Source organism: Talpa europaea, assembly GCF_964194135.1.
Source record: "Talpa europaea genome assembly, chromosome: 2".
Classification (NCBI taxonomy): Eukaryota; Metazoa; Chordata; class Mammalia; order Eulipotyphla; family Talpidae; genus Talpa; species Talpa europaea.
Window position 1 is genome coordinate 48,064,921 of NC_140068.1, and position 15,717 is coordinate 48,080,637.

General features: G+C 30.6%; 1 protein-coding gene across 3 annotated transcripts in view; it reads right to left on the bottom strand.

Moving 5' to 3' along the window:
• GRIK2 (glutamate ionotropic receptor kainate type subunit 2) overlaps window positions 1-15,717 on the bottom strand; it is a gene marked incomplete at both ends in the record, with an annotated part of 584,968 nt that overhangs the window by 130,505 nt on the left and 438,746 nt on the right. For all 3 annotated transcript variants that reach the window (XM_084228044.1, XM_084228045.1, XM_084228046.1), the window contains one exon: window positions 4,645-4,868. In XM_084228044.1, the coding sequence (XP_084084170.1) occupies window positions 4,645-4,868 (224 nt within the window). The remainder of the gene's footprint in view (window positions 1-4,644; window positions 4,869-15,717) is intronic.

Below are 15,717 nucleotides of genomic sequence, written 5' to 3' on the forward strand. Positions count from 1 at the left end.
CATGCTAAAATCAAAACGTATTTGGTTGTCTTGGAGACAATGATGGTTATAAAAAAAGGATATTATGGAAATTTAAATTTACTTCTTTTATAAATGACCTCTACTGTATCATTATTTTCTGTTTTTTAATAAAGGAAATATTTGAAGCAAGGTGAAAAAGAACTCCCATTATTAGTATAAAGGGTAGGTTTCCTAACCAGACTTTTTTATATGACTAATGGCCATCTCTATACTAACATACCTAGTAGAAGGAAAATGAGAGTAGAAAGAGAAAGGAAAAGGTTAAGTGGTAGATATGATTAAGAAGAAGTCCATCATGGACAGATTTCTTTCTAATACTCTGTCAGACAAACGTTTTCAGAATACCTCCACTAAGGTCACCCTATGTCTGGAATATACTACCTCAGCCTCATTTTTACTTTTTAATAACAATACTCAGCTAATTCAGAAAAGCGTGCTGATTATGTCATTATGCTATAAATAATGTGACTGTTTGCAAGAGATCTTAGATTATACATCCATGCTAAGACAAACAAGTGACATCCATATATATCACATATCTCTTTCTTTACCCTGGTTAAAAAATTTGGGGCATCTGCCAAATATTTCAAGATAAATTTTCTTATAAGTAAACATTTTAAAAGATAATATTAACCTAATTTCAATCTAATTTTTAAAAATTCTAAATTTTTATCAGTTATTAATTCATGATAAAATTATTGCTAATGCTATGATATAGAAGATACTCAGTAAGTCTCAAATCTAGTCTTCAAATCAGATTTTTCTTCATGTCCTATTTCCTTTATAGTTATAATTTCTTGTCACTGAAATATATGATATTTTTAGGAAAATATATTTAAAAGATAACATTCATAAAAGTATTTAAAAGAACTACCAAATAAGGCTGTGAATTTTATTCATCAAAAGATTATCATCATATAAATGAAGTGATTGTGAGTTTATTAATGAAAAGAATATACCCAGTCATGTTTGTTTTTGGAATTAAGTATCTGATATGATTCTCAGAACATTATATGGATTGAATAGACATTTTATGAATACATAAATAGATCATGGATATAAATTAATTTTAATATTTTCAGAAATCCTAATTATCCAGTGCTTAGTATATGGTCAACTAACATTTGACTAATTGAGGGAGAGACTGATGAAAGAACCCAAAGTGAAAACAAAAAATAAAGATATTGCTTGGTACCTAAAAAATACAGAATATTAATTTTCACAATAGTAATAAGAACAATATCAGTTGCTAACCAAAAAAGTTAATAACAATTAAAAATCATTGATATTTATATAATTTAATGTAGTTTATTTTTAAGAGAAAATGCCTTTCCTTTTCTCATTCCTAAGTAGATATTACATACTTCTTAATATGACATAACTTCCAGTCATTAATAAATATGAACGTTGTTGTTAGAGTGATATTTTAGAACTTTTAAATGTGATCTTCAGTGAGAATGAAACACATACTTGAGAATTTAATGTAACTAGGCTTTTCCTTCTCCATGATCATTTGGAGACAAAGTAAACATAAAGAAAAAAAAAGACATTTATTTTAATATCAACAATGTTAAGTTCATCAATGATCTCTCCACAACATAAGACAATCTTCATATGTAAAATCAAAATGTTGTATTTATTTTGAATTGATAGCAAATATCAAGATGTCATTGAAGTTAGATAGATAAGCTCTAGAATTTCAATGTGGACATTTTGCCTGCATTTATATCATGAACTTTTTTTTTTAAGATTTATTTATTTTTATTTATACAAGCACTGGGTACAGTCAGAAGTGCGGGAGGGTGAGAGAATTCACCAGAGCCAGAGCGGGGAGCAGAGCAGGCAGAAGGACCGAAGTACACTGCTGCGCGCCATGTGGGACCCTCCTCTGGTTGCCAGGGAGCAGGCGGGGATCGAACCGGCACAACTCAGCGCTCAACTGCTGTGCCACCGGGAAGGCCCTATATCATGAACTTTTCTTAAGGTAGCAAGAGTTCAAAACCATGCCAGAATGAATTTTAATTTTTCAAATTCAATTGTTTTTTTAATTTCAGTTTAAATTTTAAATGGACTATTTAAGAAATTTTCCTTCAAGTTTTAGTGTTTTTTTAAATTGACAATATTTATACAAGATTTTAACGACTTTGAGAATTGAATAAAATATTCTGAGATTATCTGTAAAAGACTGATATTATATATTATTATACCAAGAATAACTAGTAGTCTTATTACTTAATATAGAACATTTAACACTGCTTACTTAAGAGGGTATCTTGTTAATTTGCCCATAAATTATGACATTATACCTAATTTTTAACAATACTTGGCTTTTCATAATATTGAATAAAATGTTGAAATAGAATTATTTTCAAATCTACTCATTTAATAACTAATATAACAGCAACACTTCAAAATTTAAAGTTACTACAAAAATGGCACACCAGCAACTATTATGTTCTCATATAGAATTACATGACTATATTTCTCTTATGAAAAATTAATGCAGGTTATAATATTATAGATAATAATTTATAATATTATTTGACAAGTTATCAAAGTTGAAGAGAAATATATTAAAAGTTAGATAAGTGCATGTTCATACAGTATGCCTCTATTTGCAACCCATTTTTAAACTGGAAAATAATCCAGATGTTTCAGTATTTGCATTTGAATCTGATATCAGAATATCTGCATTCAAAAATGCCTAATAAAAATTTGTAATAAACATAGCATCTCTGCTTAAGATTTCCTGGAAATTACTATTACACTTGTTCCAATTTGACTGGTATCCACACAACTGTCTCAAAATCTTTTCTCTAGGCTTTGTCTATGTCTTTCCTGGGACTTTTGTTAATTTGATTCAAAAGGAACTAGTGTACCTGCAGATATTAAAAGTTTTTTCTAAATTTTGGAGTATTTATATTTCTGTTTGTCCTATGGACAAGATGCAGAGTGCTTTTAGTTATTGAATTATTTAAGCTGTAATCCTTGAATTCATTTCTCTAAATTAATATGAAATAGCTGGTTTTAATCACTATGAAAAAATGTAAATTTTTTCAAATTTACTTAAAAATGATAAAACTTTTATTTCCACAAGATAGGAGAAAAACTGGAACTAAAAGTTTATAAACTTTATACTCTAAATTCTCACTTTTGGGGTAAAATTATAAATCTCAAATAAAAATTTAAAATAATTTACCATAAATTTACAAATGCTATAAGTATATATGGTTCCAACACAAAGTTTTGGCCTAATGAAAATGACTATTGTCTGAAGGACTTGAGTGTTAATACTGAACTAATTAGGTAGAAAATTATAAATCTGTATAACATTTATGTGTAAATATATAAAGATATCTGTATAACTATAAAATGAATATGTATTGAAAATATGATACTTTATAATCGTGTTCTTTTTAAATTAAATGAACTAAACTATTTATTGCTAGGAAAAATAGATGACTTCATTGAAAAAGGAATAGCGTTTAAGAAAGGACAAATATACTTAGCAATACTATGATCAGGCTAACCTTTATAGTATAACTTTATGGTATAATATAGTATACAGTATAACTTTATAGTATAATAAATACACACTGTATACGTGATATTTAATTTTGATGATAGGGAAAATATTTATAGTTATTATTGTAAGTATAATTATCAACATGAAAAAATTATATGAATATCGCCAATTCATTTGAATTAAAGCAAAATTTTTATAAGATATGGAACATAAAAATTCAATGATTACAAATAATATGTAACTTTCAAGGTCATCAAGGTAACAGAGTTCGAAGTCATGAGGGAATTTTAATCATCTTAAGGAAAAAACAAACCATACATGTTGAATTGATCTATCAGTGAGAAATTTGATAGTGAGAAACAAATGAAATTTGATTACAAATTTCTGTTCCAGAGTAACGAGAAAGTGACAAGATCAACATATATTACATGGACTTTAAAGGTCACTATAAACTATGTATTTTTCAATTAGCATTTGAATTTCTGATCCTATAATTGAAGTATTCCCTGCATGATTGTGAAAATAAGGCAAACTTATGTGGCAATATATTTATTCTGTGGAAAAATGACCAATTTTATATAGAAAATTATTGTAGTTTTTTATATCTGAAATGCTTATTTTTCAATTAACCTTGATTTTGCTAAAAGCCTTTTAAATTTTACCAATTGTTTTTTTCTTATGATTGACTTATTAAATCAATTTAAATTATTTTAAAATCTATATTGGAGATTTATAGTTTTATGCCAAGTTTTCAAGTTAGTAAAGCATACTATTTTTGCTGTCTGGCTCAAAAGAAATCTCCAAAATGAGAAAATAATTGATATATCATAGTAATTTAGACTACTTTTTGATTCCTATTAAGAACAATAAGCTCTACCACACTTATAGCTTACTGACACAACCAGCATGCTTTCAGCCCAAAAGAGGCATCCTAGTGCACTATTATAAGTTATATAACTCTTAAAAGCTCATTATCCTTCAGCACCTCATGGGTAATAAAGAAAAAGAAAAGTAAAGTTGATTGTGACTTTTGACAATTATTAGTTAGAAAAAGGAGGTAACAATTGCCAAAAAAATCACAAAAGTGAGCATGTTACCTGGCTATGACAAAGAGCACACAACTGACACCCAAGTAAGCCAGCAGAATATACATCCAGATATCAGGGGAGAGAGGATTCAGGAAGGAGAAGACTCCTGGGTTTGTACCATTGGGCTTGCGGTACAAAATACTTATTCCAAGTGTCATAAAGGGCTTGGAAAAGTCGATGACCTTCTCTCGAACATAGGTAATAGCCAGTGGAGCAACAGCAAGGTCAGCTTTCTGTAGAGAGAGAGAAAGAACAACAAATTTTTATTTTGATTCTTAGTCACAAGAAGGAAAGAAGCCAGTGATGAAGTCAAACGTAAGAAAGACTTTATGCTTGAGAATTGTCTCAGTAATGATTAACATTTTAAGCATTCTTTACTCAGATATACAAAAATATACAGCATCTGATTTGCTGTTATTCATTTCTATGTATTCTAGATTAGCGAAGCAACAACTATTGCAAGAAAATTTAAAAAGAAAAAGCTGTACAAAATGAACAAAAAATGGAGAAATTATTGTATATTCAATACTTGAATTATTATTCTACTAAAACATTTTATACATTTTAACTTAAACTTTTAAAATTCATTTAACATCAATTATAATTTTATAAATAGTTTGGTTAAATTCTAAATAGTAATAATTACTATCACAAATTATCTTACTAATACTTGAGAAATCTTTTTTTTGTTTTAAAACTATAGAGTATAGTCAAAAGGTTTTAGTCATTAAAGAGTTAACATGAGGAAAAATCATCTTTTCATGTGATTGTTTTCACTGCCCTTGAGTTTTGTTTCTATCCCTCTAATTTGTTTTATATTATTTAATGAAAATTCTTGCAGCCTTGCCTAAATCATATTAGGAAATGAGTATTCCAATTTTACAAAGTTTTTAATTTTCCACGGTAGCTTAAATATGTTAAATTACTAATGCTTTTCACTCATCATTTCATAACTATCTGTCAGGAATGAACTTAAGCTCTAATACATTGAAAAAATAATTGCAATATTTTAAAGTAACAAAACATCAATTCTAATCTATGATGGGAAACTTTATTTCTGCATTTCCTTTCTTTTCAAAAACAACTAAACTTTCAGAGAATATGTAAGAAATGCTCATTGTAGAGAATTATACAAAAAGATACAATATAATAAAATTGAGCCTTTGTTTCCTTGGCTCAACTGTTTTTGGAGGATTCAAAGAAAAAACTTCTCTAAGGGGTTAAACTTGATATATTATTTGGAGTGTGTGTTTTCAAGTATTTATGTCTTGAGGTTGAATGCAAAGAAATCACTGAGATTTCTATGTAAAGTATCTTTGAGAATACCAATAAGCAGAGAAACACATTATTCAAAAAAACAGGGAATTAAACAAACAAACAACAACAAAAAAAAAGGTCTTCAGAGAACTGGAGGAGGTATCATCATATTTGACCTCTCCTGTCTCGCCCCTTGCTCCCTTCAGCAGTGTATTTTAGCCAGTCTGCCTGTTCTGCTCCCCGCTCTCTCTGGTGAATCTTCTTAGCGCCCCATACCTCTGGCCTATACCCCAGTTCTTGTATGAATAAATAAATCTTAAGATGAAAAATACTAATTTAGCAATAAAATTACACTTGTTATGCAACAGGTTCTGTGTTAAACACATTACATGGTTGGTCCCATTTAATTCAAATACGACCATACTTTTATTCCTATTTTAGATAAGGAAACTGATGTCAAGAGATGCTAAGAACTTGTTCATTGTTACAGACTAAATGAGCTTTAGAACCAGGGCATAAACCCAAGTTACAGAAAACTACAGATAGACCTAACCTAACTAAGTGTGATATTCATCTCAGAAGTAAGAAAAGGAATCATGAAGACATCATTCATCATTCATTCATGAAAGAGTTCGTAAACATGGAAAGGAAAGTACATACAAGCAATGGCAGCAATTGATAAATTATAGTCTGAGAATTTAGGAGCTCAAGTACACAGGAAGGAAGCAACTCTTCCTCTGAGAAAGAAGAGAGGGAAGTAAAGAGGAATTAATTTAAGAAATATAAATTTCAGGTAAAAATCAGATGCCATAAAGTTGTGGTTTGCTCTTAATTTGGATGGTAAATATATAGCAGCTTATCTGAGTACTACTTCACTTTGTAATGTACCTTTATCTACAAATATGGAAAGCAAAATTTCATCACATGCAAAGCATATAAGTGAATATACTTTAAACTGATAAAAATATTTTTAAATTCATAGTATATGTCAATAAAAGAAAAAATTCAAAAATATATTTAAATAAAACTGTTATTTCCAAAAAAGTTGCTCTATAGCATATATTAGTAGGATTGACTAGTATACCTCAAATTTCAAAATTTCCTTAACATTACTTCACATAAAATTTTCATTTCAAATATAAAAGGAAAAAATTTACTAAAAATTACATAGAAGATACTTTCAATTATAAAAGACATTAGTGACTTGAAACAAAAGATATAAACAGGCACTTTTAAATATTTAATTTAAAAAATATGGATCAATAAACTGTGGTATATCCATTTAATAAAATATTAGCAATAAAATTAAATGAGCTATCAAGGCATGAAATGAAAGAAACTTAAATGCATATTAAATTCTAAGAGAAAGATGCCAGTCTGAAAAGGCTACAAACTATCTGATTCCAAATAAATGACATTCTGAAAAGGCAAAATGATTGAAAATATCCACGTTTGCCAAGGCCATAGGAGATAAGGTTGTGATGAATACGTGTAACATGGAACTTGGAACGTTTTTAGATGGCAAAACCATTCTAAGATAGGTGGGTACATGACAAATGTTTTTGGCAAAATTCTTAAAACTGTACAACAGGAAGTGTGAATTCTAATGTAAACTATGAGCTTTAGTGAATAATAACAAAATGTATCAATAATGTTTCATCAATTGCAACAAATGTTCTATACTAATGGAAGCTGTTTATAAAAAGGCAAACTGTGGAGGGTAGGCTGAGAGAAGGTTTATGGAAATAACTTTTTGCATACCTCTTCACTCAACATAATACCCTTCTATAAAAAATTCTACGAGTTCATTATTAAAATAGTAACATTGTGAGCATTAACCATGTTGTCAGTTAGAATTTAGTGCTGTTGATTATTTAATTAGTATTTGGTTGCTACTATTAATGTTAACATACACAAAGTGTATCAAACATCAATTATCAAAAATAAGCAATAACTAATTGCATAACAAATAGGTTTCTTAAATACACTTCAAAATGGGACATCAGGACTATCTTGTAGCATTAAAGAATAATTATTTATATGTATTTGCATTCTCTCTGAATAAGATCTAACTCCATTACATTTATATTAATAATTTTGGAATCAAATCAAGATATGTTAAAAATTTGATAGATGTGTGCTTTCCAATAAACATGTTAATAATACTGAGTAGTTAGAGAATAGAGTCTGATATTAAAATAAAATGCTTTAAGAACTTTTTACTTCTATAGGTAGAGGTTAATATAACTTAGTAAAAATATATTAATTTTAAAAATAAACTTTTTATTGAAGTAACATATTATAGCATTGCATAAGTATATCACTAAAAACTAGCATGCGTATATGCTCCATTATGTTCACCACTAGAATTGCAATTCTATCCTTCATATAAAATTAAACTTTTACCTGTTTTATTCGTTCTCCATTCTCCCTTCTTTTCTGATAATCACTAACAGACCTTACAGTCTAAAAGGTTTGTTTTATTTAGTTCATTCCTGACTTTGTTTTCTCTATATACCATATAAGAGTGAAATCATAGTGTTTGTCTTGCTTCCATTTGAGTAATTTCACTAAGCATAATACTCCTTAGGTATAAGGCAATATTATTGAAAATGTCAGGATTACAAATTTTTAATCTCTGAGGAGTGTTCTACTATGTATAGATGCCTTATTTTCATTAACCAGTCAACAGACACAGTTTGTTCCAAGCTCTTGGCTATTATTCATAAACATAAGAATGCATATGTTTCTTCAAATTAGTTTTGGTATTTGGGGGAGGGTAAATACCTAGAAGTGGGATAATATGGAATTTCTATTATTAATTTTTTACAAGAATCTCCATAATGCTTTCTGTAATGGCTGGATTTACACTCCAATTTACATTCTCACCATATATTACCTAACATACAGAGTCAATACAATAACTCAAATTCCCAATGGAATTCTTTACAGAAATAGAAAAAAAAAATCATGAAATTTTTAAATATATTCTCTTACTTCAAATTCTTCAAACTCTGCTAAAGTGACAGCAATTTAAACAGCATAGTATTGTAATAAGATTTAGAAAAAGACAGATGAAAAAAACAGATTTGAGGGCCTCCCCTGGTGGCGCAGCAGTTGAGCACTGGGTTGCGAGGCTGCCTGCAGCCTCTGCAGCACCAGTTCAATCCCTGGCCACCAGTGAAGGTCCCACAAAAACAAAAACAAAAAAAAAAAAAAAACACAGATTTGATAGGTCAGATAGAAACTATATATATATATATATATATAGGCACATAAAGAGATGGTCATCACATCTTATTATTAGGAATATGCATATCAAAATGATGAGATATCATTTCATACCTCTTACAATGATTATTCAAAAGAAAAAAATATATATATATATGGGCTACTAATTTACAACAAAGAAGACAAGAACATACAATGGAGAAAGTAAAATCTCTTCAATAAGGGAAAACTGGATAGTCATATGCAAAATAAAACTAGATGACTAACACCATACACAAAAATTTAATAAAGATGGTGTAAAATTCCTGATGTAACAGATCTTTCCATGCAAAAATACAAATACTAAAAGGAAAAAAAGACCATATACTACACAACACTGGTCTTAAAGAAATGTTTGAGGACTCAATTACAACAGCAAGGGAGACAAAAGGAAAAATAAATGGGAAGACTACAAAAGCTTATTTACAGCGAAAGAAATTTGATCAAAATGAAAAGGCACTCTACTGAATGGGAGAAGATACTAGCACATCTTACATCTGACAAGGGGTTAATATTCAAGATATATAATTAACCCTTAAACCTCAATAAAAAAGCAATCTGATTTTAAAAAATGGACAGGGGCTCTAAATAGACAAATGTCCAACAGGCACATAAAGAGATGGTCATCACATCTTATTATTAGGAATATGCATATCAAAATGATGAGATATCATCTCATACCTCTTACAATGATTATTCAAAAGAAAATAAATGAAATAAAAAATGTTAGAGAGAAAGGAACCTCTGTATATTGTTGTTAAGAATATAGTAATCTTGGACCTCCCTGGTGGTGCAAGGGGTTAAGACGCAACCTATGAAGCTATCCCCAGCCACTACAGCACGCTTTGGCTCCCCAACCAGGATGGTACCCACATGGTGCAGCAGACCTCTCCTGACTCACCCACTGCTCCCCTCAGCAGTGTATTTCAGTAGATCTGCCTGTACTGTTCCCCACTCTGTCTCTGGTGAATCCTCTCACACCCCCATACCTCTGGCCTGTACCACAATTCTTGTATGCATAAATAAATATTTTTAAAAAAGAATATAGTAATCTTGCTTTTAGAAAAAAGTCCAGGTCAAAACTGCTGAACAAATCTATTTCAGTAAAATAAAAATAAATAAGGGAGGGAGGAGAGAAGAGGAAGACATGAAAGAGGGAAGGAAGGACAGAAAGATCAATTTTGCCTGATGTTTAGCTTTACTAAACATTGATACCTGTGGTTGCAAGCTTGAAGGAAGAGTTGAATTGACAAAGACCTGAAGTAGGAGAGTGGCAGCAATAGGGAAAAAGGAATCATAGTAGTAGCTAGCATTATTCTTTGCCCATATCACTTTCATAATCTGCACAACAGTTCTATCAAAGTTATGGTGTGACTACCTTTCTACAAATGATTAAACCAGAATCATGCGAGTTAAAGAAAAAGATGGCTCCCAAGATGACTTAACCATTTTCACTTATCACTATTTTTCTGTAGAGTAATTCAAATTCTCCATCACCATTTTTCTGCTGTACTGTTTCTATATTTCCCTGTCTATGTTAAATTTCTCCTAACTGAATTTCCATATTATCTATAAACTTAACCATGTAATTTAAAATAAAATAATACTTTATGTTGCTATTTCTGATTTTTTCATGTATATGTCCACTAATACATGAGAGATTTGAATGTAAATATTGTAAGTTTATTTCCCTTGTTCCTATGAGAATATAAGAAATTTAAACCTGCTTATATTCCTTTTAATCAAAGTACATTTCTTTGAAATAAGGGAATGTAAAGTATCTCTCCCTGGAAATTTCACCAAGATGCCTAGGCAATAGCGATCTTGTTAATTTAATAAGTAACAATTTCATATTCTATCATTCTATGTGAAATTATTCCAAGCTGTCTTATTAAGCCCTATGATCATAATCTAAGTAACATCCCTAGGGTACTAACAAAATCTGACACCAAAGAACTGCTTAACAAATGTTTGCTGAATACAGTTTCAATTTAATGCACTAAAATTTTCAAAGAAAATCACCCAGAGAACTTTAAAATTAAACTTTTTTTCTGATCTTGCTCTAGAAATAAGATTCACTTTTATATAATAATGATAATTACTAATGAACAAATTAGGAGGACAGAATATTTATATGAAGTTATAAAGCTAATAGCAAAACTCTGATAAAAGTCTCATAGAACAATGGTAACATTTATTATTCTAACTTCTAATTACCTAATACAAAATTGATAATATGTCTTCATGAATGACATGATAACTTCAAATCTGATCATGTTGAGAAAATATTCATTTTTGTGTACTCACTGTACACATGGTGTCACGGCTCCACTTAATTATACTGACTAAATTCTTGCAGTGACTTCCTTATTGGTCCCCTGCTTTCATTCTTTCTCAGAGCCTGTTCTTTATCCCCAAACCAGAAATATATTAAAAAAAATCAGATCATCACTTTTTTTTCAGAATCCTCAAATGAGTTCTAGCTCATATAAGATAAAACTTAACTTCAGTATACAGAGTACTATAAAAGATAGCCCTGGATACTTCATCACCATCAGTCCTAATCACCCTTCTAGTCTCACTTTGGTCCAGTTGTTTCACTTTTGTTCCAGCAACTCTATCTGTCTTGCTAATCTTTAAATATGTGCACACATTCCTGTCTCAAGATCTTTACTCCACTCTTTCCTCTGCCTGTAAAGCTTATCCTTCATACATCCATATGCATTGTTCTCTCATTTCATTCATGTCTGTTCTGTAGTCACTCAAAAGGATCTTCTCTGACCACTCATTCTATCACTATCTTCATTTTTTCATTTTCTTCATAAAACTTACATTCTGTCACTTATTGTTAGCCTCTTTTCAATAGAATACAACTCCCTTTTGATAAAAGATTTTCTATTTGTCAAATTCTGTATCTCCAGTGCCTAGTATAGTGCCTATCATCTCACTATTACCTCACTATTTCAGTCTACTGTTGGCTGTCAATGTCTTTGTTTCCGGCAGCATGAGAGGGATGCTAACTGGGTCACATGGTTAATACTGTAATCATATAAGAAACAGAATAAGAATTTTAAAAATAGCAAGATTTCTCCCCATGCATAATTTTTATTTTTTATATAACATAATAATAAATAGTTACTACAAAGTTTTCATATGTAATAACTGACAATTTGTGGACTTTAATTATTATAACAAATAAAATATCACTCACACCATAATGTTAGAAAATATTAACTGTTAGTAAACAGTTTAAGTAAAAATTTTCAATATTAAATTTACATGTTTCAACCATGTGAAACAAACTTTACACATCTACAAATTGTATATATATCCAATATAATAATATCTAGTGTAGGCTTTCAAAGCATAAGTTTGTTTTTTAGCAATATGCTGTTAGTTGCTTTTCATCAAGCCATGTAGTAGCTACATAATACTCTGTAGAAAGTAAAGTAGATAATTAAGTTATAAAATACGGAGATTTCTTTCACATTTATAAGTCTGAATAAGGGCAAATAAGAAAGAATTAAACACAAATAGTAATATATGCAGCTGCTACTTTATTAATGCTTAAAAATGTCTACTGATAATTTTAAACAATATTGACTAAATCTACCAAAGTTGACATTAATGACAAAGTGAACTTCTCAGCTGGCAATTCTTCAGAAGAGTTATATCTCCAAAGCATTTCTCACTCGATGTGCTTTTTTTTTAAGGCAAGCAATTAATAGTGTTTGTTTTCCCCTGGTAGATTCCCCACTTAGATATGACTTCTTTCTGAAATCTCAACTAGAAAGTTTATAAATATTAATATTTCTGTAATAGGATTATCATAATACCATCCTCTCTCATGGAGTCTTTGTTTATTTGTACTAGTTGAGGTAGTTTAGCTTCTTAGAAAAAAACAATGTTCCAAAAATTCAGGATATTTTTCACATTGATAACTTTAAAATAAGTTTCTACTAAAAGTAATCTAAAATCATATGTAAATACTCCAAAGTGGAATTTAGTATGTCTATTATTCATCATCCAAGCACTAAATAATGGTGTCTCTGACATTGTCTGTTCTATACACAGGATATTAAAGATTTTCTGATTTTTTTTAAAAAGTTAATGTTTTTTGAAATTCTAAGTGAAGATACTTTGTCCTCTCAAAATTAACTACCTAAATATGAAAAGCATTCAATTACATTCTATAATTCTTATGGGTGTGGCTAAATAAACATTTAAAACTAGAAGAGCCACAGTATTACAAGAACTTAATGTTAACATTTAAGAAGCAATTAATAAACTTTTTTTTTTAAAGATTTATTTGTTTATTTATACAAGCACTGGGTACAGTCAGAAGCTCGAGAGGGCGAGAGAATTCACCAGATCCAGAGCGGGGAGCAGAACAGGCAGAAGGACTCAAGTACACTGCTGAGGGGAGCATCCGGGGATCAAACCGGCACTGCAGAGGCTGCGGGCAGCCTCATAACCCAGTGCTCAACCACTGCGCCACCTGGGAGGACCAATTAAAAAACTCTTCAAAAATGGCTTCTTTGGACCTCCCCAGAGGTGCAGCGGTTGAGCGTTGGGTTGCGAAGCTGCCCACAGCCTCTGCAGCGCTGGTTCAATCCCTGGCTGCTCCCTGGCCACCGGAGGAGGGTCCCATATGGTGCGCAGACCTCTCCTGCTGCCCGCTGCTCCCCTCAGCAGTGTACTTCGGTCCTTCTGCCTGCTCTGCTCCCTGCTCTGGCTCTGGTGAATTCTCTCACCCTCCCGCACTTCTGACTATACCCATTGCTTGTATGTATGTATGCATAAATAAATAAAAAATAAACAAATAAATAATAAAAATCTTTAAAAAAAGTGGCTTCTTGGAAACACATTTATATGCAAGTTTCAAAATAGAAAATTAGGAACAGCTCAAAAAAATCTTAAGTTCAGGTTATTTCTTGAACCTACATTATAGAATGTTCACATTTCTCATTATTGGTTTAAGTTATTATTTCATACACAAATTTTCTGCTAAGCCTATTTTCATTCTCAGTTTTAATGCTATGGGAATACAACCAGTGGACCAAGAAACAACTACTAGGCCTAAGATGGATGACTATAACTACAAGGACTTTCATAATGGAATCATGAAATTAGAAATTCTGCCATGTGGATAATGGACTAGGAATACTGGAATCCCAGGATCTATTTTAAAATATTAAGTAAATTATAATAGTTGCAAATACTCTATATAAAATTTTCTAGCATGATTAGTTTATTTTCAAACCAGTCATTAATTTGAATAATTTTAGAATTAATTCTTGAATTTACTTAGTGTATTTGTCACAATAACAAACATTCCCTTGACAAAATATTATCAAAATTCAACTATGCATCAGTCCTGGGGCAAAGTATAGGATAAAGAGCTGTTGATGACAGTCTTATTTTTCAGGTGCTCACAGTGGCAAAGGGAAGATTAACATGGAAATAAATAATGCAAATATCTAACAAGTATGTCAGTTGAAGTATGAAGCTGTGCTGCAGTGCTACTGGCTTACGAAATTGTTGCGTTAATGTATTAATATGAAAAGATATTCATTATTAGAATTTATATTAATTCTGCAAAACTTGGAGTTAAAATGGAATCTAAACACAAATGCTCCATAGTTAGTATTAAAAAAAAATTGCAGTGAACTCAAGAGGGAAAAAAATAGATATTATAACCCATCTTCCCACTGCCAATTATTTACTATTATTTATTATTACCTAAAGGATTTGTTCCCCATTTAAGTAGCATAGAAAATAAATAACAAAAATGATCTTCATTATATTTTCCAACAGAAAAAGATGGCTTTACTGAAGAGATGTGCTTATCCTAAAACTGGTTTTAGAAATAAATTTGCATCATATGCTGAATTATTAAGCAATCCTATTGGTGAATGGGTCAAATCTAAAATATAAATTCACTTAATGCCCTACATTCAAAATCTATATGATTTTTATATTTATTTTTTTAAAGATTTTTTTTTATAGAGGCATGTTTTATTTATTTATTTATTGTTTGTTTGTTCATTCATGCACTGGGTACAGTCAGAAGTGCGGGAGGGTGAGAGAATTCACCAGAGCCAGAGCGGGGAACAGAGCAGGCAGAAGGACCAAAGTACACTGCTGAGGGGAGCAGCGGGTGGGAGGAGAGGTCTGCGCGCCATATGGGACCCTCCTCTGGTGGCCGGGGAGCAGCCGGGGATCGAACGGCGCCGCAATGGCCGCAGGCAGCTTTGCAACCCAGCGCTCAACCGCTGCACCACCGGGGAGGCCCTATGATTTTTATATTTATAACAAATGAAAAGCACATATTAATATTCTTTAAATAGATAAATTTATATATATATACCATAATGAAGAGCTTTGTATAATAAAAATATTCACAATATATATAAATAGCCATTAGGGTTGCAATTATATATCTTTATTTCTATAGTAAAAATAACTTACACCTTGTTTTCTCTGGATCCTATCACCAATGAAGCTTCTTTAATCTTTACTATTTGATTAAATAGTGTAAAGGTTTAACTACAA